Source organism: Mobula birostris, chromosome 19 (genome assembly GCF_030028105.1).
Source record: "Mobula birostris isolate sMobBir1 chromosome 19, sMobBir1.hap1, whole genome shotgun sequence".
In the NCBI taxonomy this organism is placed as follows: domain Eukaryota; kingdom Metazoa; phylum Chordata; class Chondrichthyes; order Myliobatiformes; family Myliobatidae; genus Mobula; species Mobula birostris.
The window spans coordinates 34,003,570-34,025,372 of record NC_092388.1 but is presented as its reverse complement, the minus strand read 5'-3'; the positions used below and the strand labels follow the sequence as shown (position 1 = coordinate 34,025,372).

General features: G+C 39.4%; 2 protein-coding genes across 3 annotated transcripts in view; one reads left to right on the top strand and one right to left on the bottom strand.

Moving 5' to 3' along the window:
• Nucleotides 1-2,734: 2,734 nt before the first annotated feature.
• LOC140212512 (forkhead box C1-A-like) lies at nt 2,735-14,595 on the top strand. 2 transcript variants are annotated; one of them, XR_011889736.1, is made up of 2 exons: nt 2,735-4,907; nt 13,090-14,595. XR_011889736.1 is itself a non-coding variant. In XM_072283398.1 (1 exon), the coding sequence occupies exon 1, from the start codon at nt 3,331-3,333 to the stop codon at nt 4,753-4,755; it is 1,425 nt and encodes a 474-aa protein (XP_072139499.1). In that variant the 5' UTR covers nt 2,735-3,330; the 3' UTR covers nt 4,756-5,251. The 2 variants fall into 2 exon arrangements, 1 of the variants encoding a protein (XP_072139499.1); XM_072283398.1 differs by lacking the exon at nt 13,090-14,595 and having other exon boundaries at nt 2,735-5,251.
• Nucleotides 14,596-16,760: 2,165 nt separating this feature from the next.
• The window catches only part of gmds (GDP-mannose 4,6-dehydratase), a 657,689-nt gene continuing 652,646 nt past the window's right edge, over nt 16,761-21,803 (bottom strand). The window contains exons 10-11 of the mRNA XM_072283399.1: nt 18,632-18,700; nt 16,761-18,340 (exon numbers count right to left, since the gene is read on the bottom strand). Of these exons, the coding sequence (XP_072139500.1) occupies nt 18,278-18,340; nt 18,632-18,700 (132 nt within the window). The 3' untranslated portion in view covers nt 16,761-18,277. The remainder of the gene's footprint in view (nt 18,341-18,631; nt 18,701-21,803) is intronic.

Sequence of the window (21,803 nt, the reverse complement as noted above, 5' to 3'; positions counted from 1 at the left end):
TTTGTGTATTTGTATAGAACTTTTACAGTAAACGTTCTGAACTAGAATTACGTGCTACGGAATGGTGACCCAGACACCGACACAGGAAGGATGGAGCTGCCTTCGACTCACTCTTTGGTCTATTGCGATTATTTTCCTGACAATTTTGCGTTCTTCCCCCCCCCCACACAATTTTAGGCTTCTGTGATGAAAATTCAGAAATATTCGTCGTTTACATTTAGTAAAGAAAATTGAATAACAGAAATGAAACAATTTACATTTCGTAAATTTTCAGTTTAACAAAAATATGTTAATTACTTGCAATTAAACTACTTGCTCCATTAAACTTAAATTGACACAGGGTGTTGAGTTGATGGCATGTGTAAATTTCCCCGGCAGACCGTATTAAATATAATTAAAGTGTTAGGGATACCAAAACGTGGGAGGAATATAAATCCTTACTTTCACCTGTGCCTTGCCAGGCCACGCAACATATGGTTGGTTGCCTGGCTAAACTCAAATTCAACGCGTCCTTATAATCACAGTAAGGAATGATGTAAAATAAAACTAAATAATTTTAAATATGTATCCAATTGCATAAATTTTAAAGTTATAATAGAACGAATGAATTGCAAACATTTCCGAATAACTTCTATGCTGAAAATTTTCTTCAGTAAATGAAACTTGTCAATAGAATATTTTAAACTTCGACTATATGCAATGTCATAAGGTCGGCAGTTTTAAAAATGTCAGTTGCACGGGATATAATCAGACCACATAAATAACAGAAGGGACAATCAGGCGAGATTCCATTCCAAATATATTTCTGATTGCAGAGAGAATGTGATAGAGACAGGATTGTGAAGCCAATTTTTAACCGTACAAATAGCCTAAGGTGGAATCAAGTTCATTTAGGGGTCTTCATGTGTGGAAAATAGCCCACAGAACATGTCAGGTCCACCTGCAGATTCCCAGCAAGAATACAATGAGGTGCATTGTACCCACGCAGTAGATTCGCAAGGAAAGCAAAACCACGCTCAATGAACAGCGGAATTAAAACCATTCCCGGCAAGGTACGTATTATAAAACATAGACAGATGCATCCATAAGAACTGAAGGGCACACTGGACTCAATCCGTCCATAATATACCGTGCATTTGTTTATTTATCTTTTTAGAGATTCGATGATCTTTGCAATTATAATAGCTGGATGCCTCAAGTTGCCTTTACGATTAGAAACGGATGGTGACATTCATGCTGTCATGTTTTTGCGATTTTTTTCTCTCTCCCTGTTTGGGATATAGCTACCTGTTGCGATGAATTGCGTATGAGCTGGAGTTGCGATGGATGGATTCCAACGCTGACAGGTTCACCCCTTTTGGTAATAATTCGATTACAGGTGTGGGGTAGCTCGGAACTCAGTAACTAATCGATATCAATTACGCCGCACAGAAGTGAACGTAAATTCAGGTTCCAGGTGTAGAATTTAAATTAATTTCTTGTAAATTCGATAGATCTAATATGAAGCGACTTTATAGTGTAGTGGAATGGAATTGTTGTGTTTCTTAAACAATCTCTTATTGGATTTTGCAGAATTCTGTAAATGGTTTAATGACGGAAGGAGTAGTCAGACTCAATAACATTGATATCAATCATTAATAAATATACTTCCATTACACGGTGCCATTTTACAGAGCAATAAGCGAAAGAGCCCATCGTTGTCAGACAAGTTAAAAATGTAAGAGTTTAATACACCCGGAATTTTCCAAGATTTAAATAATAACAAATAAGATTAAATAATTCATCTTCCGGAACCTGGTGGCTGATACCGAACGAAATTGCCCAGGGATGTAAGGAGTTGCGTACACATTCTAGGTGCGATTTGAGAATCCAGCGTTGGACTCAGACACTCTGGGAATCACACTTGCCGCTCACATTCTGCCGCAATCCCGTTTGTCCCAGAGAGAGGAGAGCAAATCCGTTTTACACATCTGCAAATGGTATCACACCTCAGGAGTTTTACAAATAGTTTTAACTACTGTAGCCATCCAGCCCGTTCACTGCTACATCCCGCTGTTTGAGCAGTATCTTAGCATTTCATCTCCTTCAAAAGTAAGTGTTTAAGACTTTAACACGAGTTTTGAGAGCTGTTGCCGTTTTGTGCTCATTACCGAGTTGCGGTGTGAAAGGTTCTTTAAGAACCAGTCGTGCAGACATACATCACATCTCAATGCACAGTCAAATTCCATTCTTCCAACTAAAACCCGCCATCCTGCCACTGAGATAGTTTTGCAAACAAAGGCTTTGCTTAATTAAGTTGTTTTTAAAAAGGTTTATCACTAGTAGATCGTTCATCTACGAAATATTCAAACAGCAGTTCCTTTAAACGAAGCGAATACGGCCATTATTTATGAATAATATTTTAAATGAGATCTGGGAGTTTGTTTGCGCTGTGCCTAGCGTGTTTATATTATCTGTGCTGCCCTGTCCTGCCTCATTATTATCGGTTTATTCCTGACCGGACTAAAAGTATTTATGTCAATAACTTTTAAAGATATTCCTATCTGTATTTTTTTTCTGGCGTTACTTTATAAATCTAGGTTAGTAACGGAGATTCCCTCATCCTTAAAAGTCTTGCGCAAGTAGCTCAAAAAGGGGGGGGGCGAAACGATAAATGTGGAGAATAGGGGTGAAATGCTCAGAAAGGAGACATTGTCTTTTTAAGCGCCGTGCTTGTGGTACTGAACGGGGAGCTGGCTGGCGTTAGAAGTGGGATGGGGCATCGAGACGCCACCTAGGTTCTAGGATGTGTGTGTGCGTGTGTGTGGCCAGAAACAGCAGCAATTCCATGGAGAGACGGTAGCGCCTTCAATTGGATATTGATGCCTCGGGGAGGGGCTGCAGCTGGGTAAAAAAAACTAACTGCGTAAAAGTCTTGTCAAGTGACGGATGCTCAAAGTTTAGAAGTTTTCCAATTCAGTCTGCCACCCCGCGGAAAGAAGAAGAAAATATATATATATATATATATATATGAAAAAGTTTGGAGCGAAGAGTTAAACTCGAGTACAACTTGGAAAAGTTTGGATTTCTCTCTCCTCTTCCATCGCTGTGTGTGTGTGTGTGTGTGTGTGTGTGTGTGTGTGTGTGTGTGTGTGTGTGTGTTTGTGTGTCTGTGTTTGTGTGTGTGTCTGTGTGTGTGTGTGTGTGTGTGTGTGTGTGTGTGTGTGTGTGTGTGTCTCTGTGTGTGTGTGTGTGTGTGTGTGTGTGTGTGTGTGTGTGTGTGTGTGTGTGTGTGAAGGTATTTCAGCGGGGGAGGACCAGAAGTTTTGCTTCGCAAGGCGGAAGGCAGCGATGCAAGCTCGCTACTCGGTATCGAGTCCCAACTCTCTGGGAGTTGTACCCTATATCAGCGAACAGAATTACTACCGAGCAGGTCCGGGCTACACGGGAATGCCGGCCCCGATGAGTATGTATTCACATCCAGCCCACGAACAGTATGCTGCTGGTATGCCTAGACCTTATGGACACTATACTCCGCAGCCGCAGCCGAAGGACATGGTGAAACCTCCGTACAGTTACATCGCCCTCATTACCATGGCCATTCAGAACGCGCCGGACAAGAAGATCACTCTGAACGGGATTTATCAATTTATTATGGAACGGTTCCCCTTCTACCGGGAGAACAAGCAAGGCTGGCAGAACAGTATCCGCCACAACCTCTCGCTCAACGAATGCTTCGTCAAAGTGCCCCGCGATGACAAGAAGCCGGGTAAAGGCAGCTACTGGACCCTGGATCCGGACTCTTACAACATGTTCGAAAACGGTAGTTTCTTGAGGAGGAGGAGGCGCTTTAAGAAAAAGGACGCCATCCGGGAGAAGGAAGAGAAAGATCGGCAGCAGACCAAGGAGCCGCAGCCCAGACAGCAGGCTCAGGAATCGGAGAAAGCCGCCAACTCTCAGCCCATGAGGGTGCAGGAGATTAAGACGGAGAATGGCGCCCCGTCCCCTCCCCTCGCCGCCTCCCCCACCCTCAACATGGTGCCGAAGATCGAGAGCCCCGACAGCAGCAGCCTGTCGAGCAGCAGCCCCCACAGCATCCCGTCCAACAGGTCCATGAACCTGGACAACCCCGAGCACCATCCACAGGCCTTCAGCGTGGAGAACATGGTCACTTCTCTCAGGCGCTCGCCGCACAACGCCAATGAGCTCAGTACAAGTCTGGTCGCTTCTTCCAGGACAGGTATAAGCCCTTCCATATCCCTCAGTTACTCGTCTAGCCAGCCGTCCATCTACAGCTCTTCGTGTAGCCAGAACATGAGTTCCGGGACAAGCGGCGGCGGTTGCGCCGCCACCTACCATTGTAACATGCAGGCTATGAGCCTCTATTCCGGGGACAGAGCCGCTCACATGCCAGCCAGCGTCAGCGCCGTGGACGAGACTTTACCAGACTATTCCATTCCCACCACCACCGTCCCTTCCTCCTTAACTCACGGGCTGAGCAACGGGCAGGAGGGACCCGGAGCTGGGCGCCTGGCCACTTGGTACCTCAATCAGGCCAGTGATCTGAGTCATCTGGCCGGCAGCGCGTACGCGGGCCAACAGCAGAACTTCCATGCGGTCCGAGAAATGTTTGAGTCGCAGCGGATCGGCCTGAGCAACTCCGCCGTCAGTTCCGCACATGTCAATGGGAATAACAGCTGCCAGATGTCCTTTCCCGCCGCCCAGACACTTTACCGCACTTCGGGTTCGTTTATCCATGACTGCAGCAAGTACTGACAGAAACGTTTACAAACTATTTTATCTTTTGTTTCTTTAATACGCAAGCAACAACAGTCTGGGTTTATATATCTATTTCATATCTGTATATAAACAGAAAACAATTTCCATTTGAAATTTGAGTAAAAGGAAAGTGTTACTCCAAATGAAACGTAAGTTGCTTTTATTTTGGGGGATAAATGTTGTTTAAAATATTAAAAATGTGTGTCAAATTTATTAAAAGTTCATAGCAGCTTACTTGAACTTGTTATAAATCGTCTTATAGTAATTTATTTTAATGTGTAGTAGAATATTCCTTTTTGAAACGTGGACCAAACTCCCCAAAGTGTTCTCGTGATAACTCGAAAGGCTCCCTCAAGTGTTTTGATTTCTCGATGTTACACTTTCCATTATAAAAGGGAAACTGTATTACACGTTTTACTTCTTTCTCCTTTTATTGAAAGTATTGAGAAGGCATTGCATTGTTTGTTTATAAATAAATTACAATTCGATTCGAGTGCTAACATGTCTATTGTAAACTAGAGTCATCGGTGTATCGACTTTTGCTTTACAACTGTAGGTTCGACCATTGACAGGGAGTTTGCATCCGTACATTGCGAATGTAGGAAAGCAACATAGTAGTTTACTAGACAAGGACTGAAATAGCTACATAGAGCCTCCCAAACTTTCCTACATCAAATCGTGTCGCTTTGGGTGGGAGGGAGGGGGCATATACGTGTGGTGTGCGAAACGTTGCATTGAAGCAAAGAGAGAGGAAGGTGCCCAATGCCAATGTGTGCATGTATCGTCAGCCATAGTTGACATTTGGGGTGGGGGGGGGTACTGTCCCTTATCAACCCTGCTATCTAACGACAGCAATTAGCCAATGATTGCAATTGTTTTCTTGCTTGATTGCTGCCAAATTAGAGCAATCAGACAACGATTTAAAGATATAATAATCACATGTGGAGTCTTTTATAAAAACTGACATCAAACTTATACGATAGTTTGTTGCGTTCCGATTAATCCATCGCTTCTTGAAAGCGGCATTGGAATACTTAAGGTGATTGCCCAGCTAACTTGCTGTGAAGTCGTTGCAGGGGGCAGCCGTTTCTTTTTGACATTCTCTTTCTAATTACACCACCAATCTGATATACACTGTTTGCTAAAAGAACACAAAGATTGCGTAAAAAAACAAGTTTCTTACAAAGGCGATTTCTCGTCCTGCTGTATGTATATATTAAACAAATAATACGATGGAAAATTGGAAAAATGTTTTAATTACCAAATACTATTTTTAATATGAAGTTGACAACCCGCTCTTGCCTTAAGATGGGCGAATGCAAAAGCACTTTCGGGTTTATGGGAATGTCTATTTTTAAAGTTACACTATTCGGAATCTTCGGTTAACTCTCACGCTGAAACTCTGATTACCGGAAGCCGGTTGACCAGTCACGTCATTTTCCCCTCTCAGCCCCCTCCCAAGTAAAATATAATCGAATTAAGCTGCTAGCGCTTTGCCGGCCTACACAGGATGGATTAATCAGAATTTGTTTTATATTTAGGTGAAGATCAAAGGAAGATTGATTTAACTTTTGATATCCAAGTCAGTTTCAACAGTGATTTAAGCGCCAAATCTTCTTGGCTTGCAGTTTTGTCGTAAGGCTGACAAGGATGGACAATCCAATCAGCATTATTTTTTACTATCCTCTGTGAGACTGCAGCCAGGTAGGCCCTGGCCCTCTGTAGTGTTAGAAACCTGCGCACATAAGGATTTAAACAAGGCCCAGCCTGGAAACCTACCGCTCTAGAGAGAGACAAGATTTTGAATTAGCAGCCTACAGTGGCTGGCATCACCAGTGCCACCTTGTTCAAGCCATACATATGTATCCGTCAAGTGTACGAAATACTGATCGTTTGGATTTCAATGTATCTGGCCTTTTGTGTTGAAGCGTATTTTCCAAAGCCCACAACTGCAAACCATGTTCTTGTTTGTGGGGATATCCACTTTACAGTGCAACAGCTAAAAGAGAACATTACATTAGCCAACAGGCCTCCCAGACAACACACGAGTATTAGCAGCAGTACGATTTACTGAATGTACCTTCTAAAAGAAGTAACCCTGGGAGACAGTTCCTTTGCCCCGCAATTCCTACACCATTAAACAAATATTTTAATGTTATTATAGATCATCGGGAAAAAAAAAGCTCAGTGATAGTTGAAGCATGATCTACTTTGGAGATAATTGGTCTGTTAAATTAAAATTGGCCACAAAATCCAACTGCCTCTTTTGCAGGTCAATTAATTTGCTTGAACTAACGTGATTGAGGTCACTGAGATAGGCCTGTGTAATGTGATCACTTTAGTCTAATCGAGTTCTATTAGACACGGAGCCGCACTGTGATTAACTGTTTACACACCGTTCCTATAGTTTGTTTAAAATACACCCGCGTGTGTTAAGAATCGAAAACATAATTGTAGAGTTGAAATAGATTTCGCTTCTGACATTTCATAGGTAGTAAACACGTCTGGATGCGTTATTTTAATTACGATGGCCGCCCTATTCCTTATTAAAATTCGACGATGTTTGAATTTTCGTTCATGCTGATAAAATTTTAAAAATGATGAACACTAACGTTAGTTCAAGTATGTTTGCTTGTGGATATATACGGAAACACGCTTATACCATATTCTCCGTAATGAATAGTCCCCAGGGATTGATAGTAACTATTAGCAGCAGTTTGAACAGAGGAAAGCAGTTCTTAATATATGCCAATTTATATTTCAAATGAATCCTTATATTCCAAGTTAACCGCCAAACCAAGTTAAATCTCACCTTGTAAGCATTATTCAACTCATTTAATGGACAGTGTTAAGTGTAATGAATAGATCTCGTGAGTAAAGGTTGTTTCCTTGATGGGGTGTGGGTGGGGAGAACACACCAGGTATATAGTAATCAGAATATATAATCCACTACCGACTTCAAAATGTGTGTGGGCGAAGAAAGGGAGCAATAATCTTAGTAATATTCCAATAAATTCTATGTCCTGTAAATTTGTACTTAATTCTATAAAGCAAACTGAGAATATTGTTAATACATTTTAATCAAAACCCAAATTGTAATGTTTGGAATAGCTGTTAATTTTGTTTTAAAGAAGCTAAATTTGAAGTATACTCGGACATGATGGGGGTGACAATTTCGAGTAATCGTTGATAAACTAAATACGCAATGACAGATTCATCACTAAATTACTATAAGGTCTTTTTAAATAATGATAGCTTGATGTCTGATCAAGTTAAAGTTTAAAACAATGGCTAGTAGTGCATGAACTGTTGAATTAAATATGTAAATAAAAATAAAAAAAAGTAATATTATTCCCAACATGGGATCCACGGGCCCCTCAGTTAATGGTACGGCTCCATTGCAAAATAAAAAGTTGGGAACCTCTGCTCCCTAGAGAATGATTTATTTGGCAGGAACAAAAAGATTGAAGTCTAGGTTGTTTGTACAACATGATACTATGTAGTATTATATGCCGAGTTAAGGTGATATAAAATGAATTACTGATTATATTTAATACTATAATAGAATTATGTTTTATGACTGTGAAGTGCAAAAATTTGCATGTATTTTATCCTAGTATATAAACCCTTAAAACTGAAATAATAATCGTGTATTTAACTATTCAAAAACATTACAAAACGACATAGGATTAAAATGGTTATTAGAAAGTTAGGTTTAAGTACAAACGGATAGACTGCATTATGGCAAAACCGCGTGAACACCCGGGGAGAAAAAATACGTAGGAAAATTATTCTAATCTAATGCAACGTGTAAAAGTGATTTGCAAATTACCCCCAAATGTCAGCTATGTCTTTTCATTGAAACAAATGAGCTGGTCCAGTCTAGTTTCAATTACATGTTCTGATCCCAGCTAATTGAAAACGAATTGTTGCATTTCGTATATAGGATATATGTCATATAGAAATACAAGTGATTTAATTATTATACATAATATATTATGTATATTCGTGTAGTATGTAACTGCTATTTTCACCCCCGTAAATGCTAATACTTACTTTATAATGGGCGAATTATTGACAAACATGGAGTTAGATAGCGAGGTAAATGGGGTCAACACCCAATGTGACTTCTGATAAATATTTCTCAGAGTGGGGCTAAGAATGTACTTCGGGGGTATGATGGGAGTGCAACCAGCGCTCCTGCCTAGTAGCACGTTAATTCATTTATTGGATTTAAAATACATAATTTCGGAATTACTTCAGTTGAATGAATGGAAGGTAACAACTCCCTACTTAGTCTCGCATTTGGAGTAATATTTAAATATAAGACAACCTTGTTTTAATAATTGAGATTTTTCTTGTTTAAATTGGCTATGCATCTACCCATTAAACCAGTGGATTAAGTGTCAGGAACTTCACAGACAAACTGCACCGTGGTATCTTATTTGTTATTTTGGCTTTGCAGTCGTTTTCAACATTCAAACAGCACATGAGAAACTCTCTCTCTCAAGTTGCCGGGTCTCCTCGAGATTCCGTCCTCGCGATTACGAAAAATAAATACTACAGTTGTATATTCTGGCCGCACTGAGCCTTATTTGGAAAATATTACAAAAATGAATGCATTGGGAAATCATTTAAACAATATGGGAATGACAGCTACGTGTCTGCAAATCATTACTTCAGCGCTTCGACTGTTCAACCCATAGTCAAGACATCTCATATTATCAGTGGGTGACCTATAATACATACCTACAAAGGCACAAGGAGACGTGTAGCATGCGAGGTGAAGAAAACATTTAAGAAAAAAAGATGGGTATAAAGACAGTATTGCTGCAAGCAAATATCGATACATAGAATGCGCACGTGTCTGTTATTTTTTTACGCTATATTGATATGTTTAAAATGTTTAAGGGGGATTTAATTAAACTGCAAGTTACACAAACTTATACATAAATCTTCCATTTAAACACATTTCATTAAAAAAATCAGGCTAAGTATAAATGTTCTTGTCGGATACAGGTGGGGGTTTGGTGCGCCGTATTTGTTCCATTTCATCCCGTACACTGACTGCCGCGCTTCGTGCAGTTTAGGCATGATGTTAAGATACGGAAGAGACGGCAGTGTATTTCCATGGTTTCCAGTACCTTTGTATGAATAGAGTTGCATAAATATATATATGCCAATATGCATGCGCATTCTTAGATATTCGGTGCCTAACATTAATTTAAAAACCATTAATTGTCTCCAGTCTAATAAACAAACGTCGCGTTAGGAAGAAGATTGATTGAATACATGCAACTAAATCTGACGAGTCCAGGAAGAAATAAAATTCAATCAGTGTGCGGAATCATTTTTCATTAGACGGAAAAGCACAGGGCGTAATGCAGCCAGAGGTCAGTGCAGGCGATGTCAGCTAAACAACTCCACGGCAAAAATGAGACCAACAAAAAGTATTTGGCTGGGTTACATTAAAACTCATTTTGTTCTTCGGTTCATTGCTTTGAAAAGCTATTTTACCAGATATAACTTAAAAGCATTTTATTTTATAACTTACCCCAATTAATGCTAACGTGTTTATAGCAGTTTGACGCTTAAATGAATATGTTCTGAATATATGCTTAAATTAGTGATTATGATAATAATAATGATGTCTTTGTTTTACAGTGGTTTCAAGTTTCAGACGTCCCTGCCCGTTTGTTTTAGTAAATGATAGGAATTGTTATGTTCTTTGGCTGCTCCCTGGGTTCACTGACGATCTGCTGTGCTTGGTCAGAACAGATTGTCCCGTATATTTTTGTTCTATAGTCAGTGATGTGTTCCACATTGTCTTGAACTGATGCCATTCGCATGCAACTGATTTCAGTCTAGTTTGGGTGAAAGGGTCAAGATTTTACTTTCGATTTTAGTTGATGCAAAGCCACTGGTTGGCTCCCCTACTATTATTTTCAATCGCGCTGTAACTCAAGCGTCAGAATAAACTCAAGTTGCAAAGCTCCAGGTCAGAGCTGATTATAGGGTTGGGTGGCCGACAATTTTTTCCCTAAATAAACACAGCTTGATTCAACATGGGTGGTAAACGGACCAATTTTCACAAACACTTTGGGAAAGGGTTTCGTGTGGGGGTAGGGTTGGTGGTTGCTTTTGTGGGTGTCATAGCGAGAAAGAACAACAGGGGACTGAAGTTACCTGCGCTGCACAAACAGATAAGCAGCCCCGACACTTTAGATCCGTTCAAATGGAGATGAAGTGGGAATTCTCGCAGGAAAACACTAGCAAACGGCAGCTCAGGGACTTTCAAGCAGGAAAGTTCAGGGCACGTCCTAGTGCCCCTGGGGAATTAGCAATGAAACCATGATAATGTGACTTATTTCAATAGCAAATTCTATTCTGTGTGTGTGTGTGTGTGTGTGTGTGTGTGTGTGTGTGTGTGTGTGTGTGTGTTGTAGAAAGGGGTAAAGGGGTAACAGGGAAAGATGGAGAGGGCAAGTGTTGGAAGAAAGCAGTTTCAAAACTTAATAGTATGAACTTGTAACTCATATAAAAATAGGGCATCAAACACCGGATTTACGTAACTACAAATTGAGCTATAAATGCATTTTGTGGCCTCACTTCTGACCAAGATACAGATTGTGGGTTACAAAGTTATAGCTGACTTTTATTCACGCTACTGGGGTCACTGTATGTTTCAACACAGATACAGCTAGTAACCAGATGGATCGAGAAGTACTTAAGACAGTGTTTCTCCTTTTTTATTAGGCCCCCCCCCCCCCCGCTGATATTCTGGGCTCAGACTATATTTCATCCTCAGCCCAAAAACGTTTCCTTCACTCGAACATCATGGGGAGGTTACATCTTCTCTTATCCTCAGACTTTTGTTGTAAATGCCACAGGGTATAGATTCCAAATTGCTCCCGGCAAAGATAACGACTATATAGTAGCCCAAATTCTAAATTAATTTATACAACAGGGAGATCTATTAAGAGCTTTGGTACGCTATTATTCTTGGTTTAGAGTCCTTGTATAAAGGCTTAGAGTCCTTGTGCAAAGAAGCCTATACTTTTAGTAACACGTACAGAGTGCTGGAGGAACTCGGCAGGTCGGGCAGCATCTATAGTAATGAATAAATAGCCGACGTTTCGGGCAAAAGAAGTGTCTCGGCCAGAAACGGCGAATATTTATTCATTGCCTGACCCGCCGAGTTCCTCCAGCATTATGTGTGCGCTGCTTTAGATTTCCAGTATCTGCAGACCTTCTCGTGTTTATACTTTAATAACACTGAGTTAGCTTAGTCTCACCCCTTCACGTCCTTCAGTGAGAGTTAGCGGATTTCTAAAGTAAACCCCGTATTTGATCATATAGTTAGTCCAGGCACAATATTGGACCTGATAGTTTTTCTCCTTTATTCTGTATATCGGGGAAAATACTTAAGAATTGAAAACAGCGAAAAGTCACGGTTCACCAGAGATAAGGATCACGACGTGTCGGCTACTTATTCTCCCAACTCGCTGCCTTTGTGATCCCACTAGAAAACCGACGCCAAACTGGAATCCAGGAGGGTTTAAAGCATTTTCTTGACTTAGGCGGAGACTTTGATATAGAGTGAATTATTTCTCTAATATTAAAGGTAAATAATTATTACTGTGCTGATTTTCCTTGAGGTTGGAACTCCGGAGAGACATCAGCTTAACTCCCGATTAGTCTGAAGTTGTAAAGACTTCACACAATTTTCCCAGTCTTTGGAGTGGTACACAAACAGACCATTACTCACATTTCCACCAATACAAACATAGAAGGCATGGATATTTTATTTAGCTGGTACCACAGTTCATCATAGAATCTTCTATCCAGAAATCCGTCCATTTTATCTGGAGTGGTTGCTCTGATGTTAACCAGCGGTTTTAGTTCATGGTATATTTCACATACAATGCTGAACACAGGGCGGTATCTTGCATTTAAGTTAGATAGAAGAGTAATAACCGCTCTTTGTAAACAGATGAAAGAACAAATAATGATTGCGCATGTTGCGGATTATCAAGATTCAAGATTGTTTCAAGATTCAAGATTGTTTAATGTCATTTCCTGTAGACAAGTGCAAAAAAGAACAAATGATACTCCGGATCCGAACACAAAAAAAATCCACAAACGATAAACAACACAATAATAATAATAATAATAATAATAGGCATGATAAATACATAAAGTAGCTTGATTGTATGTCCATAAAGTGACGCTAGGCACAGGACAACTGTGATGTTTGATGAGATCGAACTATGGGTAAAATACAAAGTATATTTTCTCTCCCAATCATTGAAGTATTTTGTCTAATTGCAGAGTAAAATCAGTAGAAAATCAGACTTGAAAATCTGCAGCCGCTTCTGGGAATTGTCTTTAATCCTGTGGGGAATGCAGTAGCAGATCTGCAGAGTATCAGCAAATGGAATATTGGAGCTTTCTCATTCCTCGGCAACATGTCGCGAATAAGACCCGATTTAATCAAATGTTTCTATCAGGCAATACCCGTTTATTGAATATAATTCTGAAGCTTTTAAAAAGTAACCTGAATGGTGATCAGAAATATCGGCGTAGTCATCAGATGAACGAGGCCTCTAAATTCTCCGCGTCCAGGTGTCTGCTCACGTTGTAAGGCATCATTCTGATATAATTTGGATGTGTTTACTATTCTGCACGGCATTCACAAAATGTCAAAATATAAAAGAATTTGGGTGTGTGAGTCCCATTTTCATTTTCTGCAAAATTACAAGGCAAGGCTGGATTATACAGCTTGATTCACTCCGCTCTAATATTGACAACGAAACACCAGAGCTACAGTTCAGTGTCATTGCAGTACTCATTTCCTTTCGATACAAGCGCGAAGCTCTGCCAATGCCAACAGGCAGACTACAAGGCAGCTACACGTTGTGGACAGGATGACAGAACTGCAACTACAAGTTGGAGAATTGCAGCACCTGGGCAGATTGTGCACATTAAAGGGACGCTAAATCCTTTCAAATATCAACGCCACTGGCTCTTAATAACTCGAGATTTGAAACTTAGTATTGCGTAATCCTCTAACATTTGATTGAGTTTGTAAAAATATTTCTTCAAGAGAATAGTCTTTCGTTTTAAAGCAACCTTTGCATTTACACTGAATTTTGATTTATATTTGTTACTTTCTCCAAGAAGTGCCCGGAATTTTAAAATCACGTTTAATTAAAATATCACTCGTGTCTACATTTATATAATAGTTTATGAACAAAATTGCGACGAAGTTTGCTGTGGAGTAACTGTGGAACTGAATGACTATTCAACCAATGCACGTAGTAAAATCTTATATAAGTCTAAGCTTTAGAGGTTACGTCTTTACCCAAAGAACAATGTTTATTAATACAATATTACTGTATCATTGTAAATGCAATCTGAAAGGTAGTTAATTTACATTTTAAGACTCAGGCTAAATGGTCTAGATTAGTAAAGTGCTGCGTGTAAGCATCTCTTTACTGCAACCATACAGAAAATTATTAGCACAATTTTTGTGGAAATTCATTGACGCAATTTGCATACCACAATCGAACAAAACAGAACCTTTAAGTACCGTTTAGTGTTTTTATTTTGAGTAAAACACAGTCCGCAATACCGCAGATTGTGCTGAATGTGAAAATAGGACACTAAAATAGATGACTGGATATTGTTGTGCTGCTTGATCTGAGTATTTCCAGTACTTTCTGTTTATGTATATTATCATGTAATCCCGTTGATAAATCTTGACCAGTAAATGATCTTTTAAAGTGTTCAACATAAAAATACATCGATTAATGTTCAAATTATTGTCAACTGCAGGATTTTATATTACGCACTCCAGTTTCAATCGTAATTTACCATTAAAACATATACTTATTAACGATTATCTAAAACTAAGATTAATTCTGAGCATATAATTGTGAATAAATCAACATATTTTTCATTTAAATGTTTAAAATATGGCATTTTGAATCGGGCGCTTTATACATAGAAGCTTAAGGCGGAGTTTTCCCTCTTCAAATAACACATTCAGGGCCGGGGGTTTCAGGTACTCTGCAACTTTGGTAGGTCGTGGTCAGGGATATGTAAGTGGAATCGACAGAATGCAGCGCGTGATCATCAACGGGAAAGGTCTAGAGACCAGGAGTGATTGACAATCTGATGTCATGTGGACTAAGGAGTTCAAATACCGAAGCACTTGGGTCAACTTGGAACCTGTCTGGACATCTCTCCTTCGTGTCACAGGGACACTGGGCGTTTATCCTCATCAATCACTCTATTAGGGTACATTTTTAGAATCTTAAACTACATAATAGGTTCGCTGATTTGCGCGCGCCCTTTTCGCCATATAGTTTACAGTCAGTTTAATTTACAAGCTTACACAGAACAGAGATTTGGCTATTTTTGATCTTTGTGAGGAAAACTGAAAATGTAACATTTCCCTCTCCATATTTCGAGAATTTATACTTGAAGAACAATCGACTGTGTGGCATAAATTACCAAAGACATTAATGTTCATTTATTTTTCTCTATTGAAAACTGAAGGCAACAAGATTTTTCCGTCATGCCAATTTAAGAATGAACTCAACGCATTGTTTCCCCGCTCTATTCAGAACTAACACTAGGAAAATGTCTTTATACACCAATCTGGGATTCATCCCTGTCTCTCGACACAGTTAAAACACGAGACAAGTCGCGCTGTCGTGTTTCACTGTCATAATGTGAAGTATATACATTACAATATCATTCACCAATTCTCCTGAAAATATTTTAAAATTAAATCGTTGCGTTCTCAAAAGTTAATTTTTACAACAAATGTTCATGGTAAAAAATCTTACAGAGTTAAAACTACAGCAACAAATATTGAATTGGAATTTGCCAAGAAGGCAGCCTTGACTTGATGCGTGCGAATGAAATATTCTATCCTGTTCAATAAGATAACATCCGACGAATTTTTAGTTGAAGGTGATTTTGGAAATACACCGCGACGTTTTCCCAATACCGGCTTTTCTCCCCTGTATATATTCTGTGAAGTACTAAATAATTAATTATATAAACAACTTTTTAAAACTAATGACCGAGGTGTCCGAATATGGATGAGATTTCCAAAACAGTCCACGCTGGACATTTATAATCAAATGATCGTTTATCTGACTGCTTAGCAGCATTTCTTGGAAACAATTAGACTCAATGGAAATAAAGAAAACGTACTTCGGGTTCAAAGGTTTGCAGCGCGGTACTTTAAAGAAAAAAGGCATGCAGATTTAAATACATCTGAGGCAATGCCTTCATTTGAAGAGTACGATATAAACGTGTTCACTTCGGATAAGGCTTTCTTTCACCAGCTGAGGGCAACTGTGGTCAGTCAGAACTTGAAGAACAAATAGGTATTTTTCGCAGACTGTAGACAGGCCACGAACGGATCCGACATCTAAGACCTCTCTCCCGCCAACAATCCCCAAGTTCGGACGTTTGCTTATTTTTTTTTTGTTTGAAGATTAGGAAATAACTGCGAGGGTTTTATTATATTATGGAGTGTCTGGTTAATCTATTTTGAGGCTATGATCAACTGTTCGATGCTTTGTAACGATGTTTCTTGCACCTGTGATCAGCCTGCTGTAAGCCGGTGTCTTTTTCGCCAGAGTTCTTTAGCGATGTCTACTCACATATGTTCTCGATTATACTCAACAAGTCCCACTGTCTGACTGCTGGGAAATTTAGCTTGTTATGAGGTGTTCTGTTAATAAATCAAATTAGCCAAATCTGCGCAACGAAGAGAAATAAAAGCCCAGTTTACGTTAAATGTATCGAATATAACTCATTATTTGCCAGAATAGCTCCGCATGTCTAATGTTGCCCCCGTGACAAGATCAACGATGTGATCGCGGGAAAATGCGCCGACCATTTATTTTACCGAACGGTAAACGGAATTGGAATTGGACAAAAGAAAGGTCACCAAGAAAATGCGCATTTGAGTAAACCACTTGCTTTATTACAACCAGATCATACAGATTAACTTCTTAAACCCAACCCAGGCAAACACCACGTTTCTATCCCCCACCTGGAGCGCTATAGCTTCTTCCTTTCAAATGATTACAACTCCAACCCAGCTACACTTCAACCGACCAATGATTAAAGTGACTATTTTTTTTGTTTTCTTGCCTGTGCCAGCATCGGGGAAATCAAATAATGGGCACTTTTAAAAAAACTCAGCAACTTCACAATGAACAAATGTATGGCTGTAAACTTAATCCTGGTTCGACATTTGTTTATTTGCGGCAGCCTCTTTCCCCGATTTACTGTAATCAAGTCTGAAAATATGATTAGCTCGATTAATGTCTTAAAGGTGGTCCGTCTGACTTTAAAACAATTTGAAAATACTTCACTTTAAACGTTAAGACTAACAGTATGAGAACCGAAGAACTGTGGCGGTTTCTGTGGAGGAAGGAGACTTTTTCTGGGAATGGGGGTGGGAGTTCCGGATTCAGGATAAACTGCGAGATTTGATGGATAAGATTCAACATTGAAAGCTTACAGTGAGGGTGAAACCCAGCGTTCAACAGAACCGCCTCTTAAACCTTAGGGGGAAAATAAAGCTTCTGGTGAAAGAGTACGTTTTAAAACAAAGATGCTAATTATTCTTACGTTAAAGTATGTGTACTGAGTATATTAAAAATCGCCAGCATCTCAGCACCACCACCACGGAGACGGACTGGGGTCTAATTATAGAAAGCAGGGAGCGGAACCCAAAGGGCACAGAGCTGCAGGTTGAATGTGCGAAATACAGAAGGATCTTTTACAAACAGATTGCCATCGTTTCCCTGAAATTGTTCCTCTTACGTCCACAAACCCTCATTAAGTTTTCCAAGGAATTTCTCTTTGCTGTGCCTAGGAAAACGAAGCCCACTTTCTTCATTGGAAGTTAGACATTCACACTGTGTGAATGAAATATGTTCTTTAAAGCCAGTCAGTAAAGATGTCCATGTCATGATCTTTATAACAGTAAAAATGGTATTTTGTTATAAAATATCGCCTTTCCAATTCTACAGGAATGAAATAACATCGTGGGAGTTAGAATTAATAAAACGCCCAATGAATTGTTCGAAATCGGCACCATCATATTTTAACGAGGCAGGAGTTACTTTAAGTAACTGAACAATTTTAAACAACATCCTATTTAATACAGTAAGTTACAAAATCATGATTATTCCTGAACCTCATTCAAAGCTTCATTCAGTTTACAAATAAATTTCAATATTAAAGGCAGAAGTAAAATCATCAATCGTTAAAAGACAGTTCTCAACGGCATACTATGATTAATTTGTATTGTTTTGAAGCTACAGTACATTTAGCACACCGTTTAATAAACAATCACATTAGGAGCGTGATTCTCTTTTCCCTTGCACATTTGAAACCTAAATCATTTTTTCCGATCATTAAATTTCATCCCATGTTCCATGAAAACATCTCATTGCTCTGCTATGCGGAATAGAATTTGGCCTCAAGCGTTTGGGTTGGCCTTCATGAGCTCGATATCAGCATCCACCATCTCCTTCACCAGTTCCTGCACACAAGCACATCAAGAGGTGTTCATTGGGACCAGCGACCGGAGGAGGAAGAAAATCGGGAGAGGTGAACATTAGACATAAGTAAACATTGAAAAGGTGCTGTATAATCAATTGCGACGGAGATAAATGTACGGAAATATCAAATTGAGAAATAAAATCAATTGCACAGGAACATGAAACTGCGCGTGTGAGTCCGATGTTGCCACTCGGCCACCCCATTTCCTACGTGAGTTCACAGAAATGCAAGCCCGTTTTGTGCAAATTTGTAAACACAAAGCAAAACTTACGTCAAAAGATACTTTTGGTTTCCATCCCAGCATCTGTAGAGCTTTGGTGCTGTCTCCTTGTAGAAAATCCTTTAAAGAGAAGAAAGCCAAGTCAACGTCGCTGTCTAATGACTTTTACGGTGCTGTCTTTTAATGGCTTTATTGCTGCTTCTTTCACCAAAGTCCGCACAAAGCACAGTGGTAATCGAGCCCTGCGGCAGCATAGTCTCTCTGGGATGTTGCAGGTTTAAGGTCAGAGGTAAACTTGGGGTCGATTTGCTGACAGGTACCACCCTGAACGAATTCCCGCTGGCCCTCCGACAAGCAGAGACGATACCATAACATTTGACTTTACTTGTATTTCGCTCAAGAGTTAAAGCAAACAACAAACACTATCAAAAAAGCTGTTACAAAATTAGATCCGTTCTCACTCCCCAAGTATGTTAATACGGTCCTTTAATCAAAATTTGATATTTTGCTTGTGATTTAAAAACTATCTTAGTTGCTTAAAAGATTGTGATAGAATAGAGACCACATAGCATTTCAATAGAAGAGCAAGTGAAATGAACGTATTTCCACAACGCACTTCTCGTCTTGCAGACCAGTAATTCACTTTTGAAGTCAACAGCCGCACAATCGGCAGGAGAAGGACTGAAACTGGGAACGCACTCGTCCATTTTACTGACAGAATTCCAAGCCCCACATTTATTCTGCATTCACATTGAATGCCTTGAATCAACCAACGGGTCTGTTGCATTTATACCAACAAACAGTTCCCGGACAGAACACTGAAAGCGTTTAATTAACATAACGTCTCTATTTTCCTTTGCGGCCTGTATTTGATGTTTCTGCAACAAGTAATGCATTCCAACTTTAGGGCAAAATAATACAGGAAGTTTAAAGGGCTCATCAGAATTTTCAACTGATGTTCATCACTTTAACTCTAGCTTTGCTCACAATGAGTGATGTGTTGGTTTATTTATATACTTATATAATATTTGCATACTCAAATGTGCTGCTACCAAGATGCCCACATTTAACCCATTGGCTTATGGCTTCCACAACAGATTTGTTTTTGTGTAGTTTTTCATTGATTGTATTTATTTCACCACTCTTCTGGGAATACCTACAACAAAATAATCTCAAGGTAGTATACAGTGACATACTTACTAAGATAATAAATTTACTTTGAACTTTTAACTTAGGAAATTTCCTGTCAAGTGGACTGAATGTGCAGCAGTTTAGTGGTTTTGTAGTTATTTACTTTTGAACCAACTTCTTTAATGATTCCTCATGCCATCTCATTGGGGTCTGAACTGGCTGTATGAATGGTGAGTGTTCAGTAGAGATGAACATTGTTTTTGCAACCGGCACCATAAGATAAGAACAAATACATCTTACTAGACCCTACACCTGGATCTTGCAAACTCTTCTTCTCAGAATAACAGAATGCTGGGTTGGATTTTCATGTCATTTGATTCTTATGGCTGGTTTACAAAATGATAACTTCAGGATAATAATCTATGCATCAAGCCAATGCAGACCTACAAAAATGTAATGGAATATAAACTCCAATTGCCAGGATTCTGAAGTACATTAATATGTCTTAGGCACATGTAAAAATAATTCTGTAAAGCAAAAATGTTTTTAAAAATAATGAAATTAAAAGTCTCTAATTATCAAATAATTACTATAAAAGTAGTAAACAGTAAAAAAAAGCTAAAACTAATCCAATTTTTGGTGTGACCACCTCTATGCCTTTAAAACTGCATTAATTCTCTTCGGTACACAGTTGTGCTGTTTTATAAGAAAATCAACTGGTAGGTGGTTCCAAGCATCTTGGAAAACTTGCCACAGTGCTTTGGCAGAGTTTGGCTGCCCAGCTTGTCTCTCCAGGTAATCCCAGAAAGCCTTGCTGATGTTGAGTTTAGGGCTCTGTGGAACCATACCATTTGAAACCATATGAAAACTTCAGGGTGCCTAAGACTTTTCCACAGTTCTGTACAGTGGGCAGGGTGGAGGTTACAATGATACTTCAGTTGTAGGAATCATTGATTAAACCACATTACAGATTGATAAACAACATTGGCTACAGATTCAACTACGTTTATAGTGTTAAATTATGAAGTTCATTTGCAGATATCTGCTCGAACCAGAGGGGATAACTTCACTCGCTGAACTGATCCTACAATCTTTGAACTCAGTTTCAGGGTCTCTTCAACTCATGTGCTTAATAATATTTATTTATTTATTTATTTATTATTGGACCATAAGCTATAGCAGCAGAATTAAGCCATTTGGCCCATTGAGTCTCATCTGCCACTTTATCATAGCCGATCAGTCCCAATTTCCTGCCTTCTCCCTGTATTCTTTCATGCCTTGACTAATCAAGAATCTATCGACCTCTGCCTCAAATATACACAATGACTTGGCCTCCACAGCCGCTTATGGCAATGAATTCCACAGATTCACCAATCTCTGGCTAAAGAAATTCCTTCTCATCTCAATTTTAAAAGGATGCCCCTCTATTCTAAGCTGTGTCCTCTGGGCTTAGACCCCCCCCCCGCATAGTAAACATCCTCTCCGCATACACTCTATCGAGGCCTTTCAACATTTGATAGGTTTCAATGAAGTCACCTCTCATTCTTCTGAGTTCCAGTCAGTAGAGGCCCAGAGCCATCAAACACTCCTCATATGACAAACCTTAAAAACCCGGAATCCATTTTTGTAAATCTCGTTTGAACCCTCGCCAATGTCAGCACACCCTTTCTTAGATAAGGGGCCCAAAACTGCTCACAATACTTCATGTGAGCACCTGAGACTGGGAGACATTCAGAGTCCAGCAGAGGAGGATAAAGGGATTAATTAGGAAAGGGAAAAAAGATTATGAGAGAAAGCTGGCAGGGAACATAAAAACTGACTGTAAAAGCTTTTACAGATATGTGAAAAGAAAAAGATTGGTTAAGACAAATGTAGGTCCCTTACAGTCAGAAACAGATGAATTGATCATGGGAAACAAGGACATGGCAGACCAATTGAATAACTACTTTGGTTCTGTCTTCACTGAGGACATAAATAATCTTCCGGAAATAGTAGGGGACCGAGGGTCTAGTGAGATAGAGGAACTGAGGGAAATACATGTTAGTAGGGAAGTGGTGTTAGGGAAATTGAAGGGATTAAAGGCAGATAAATC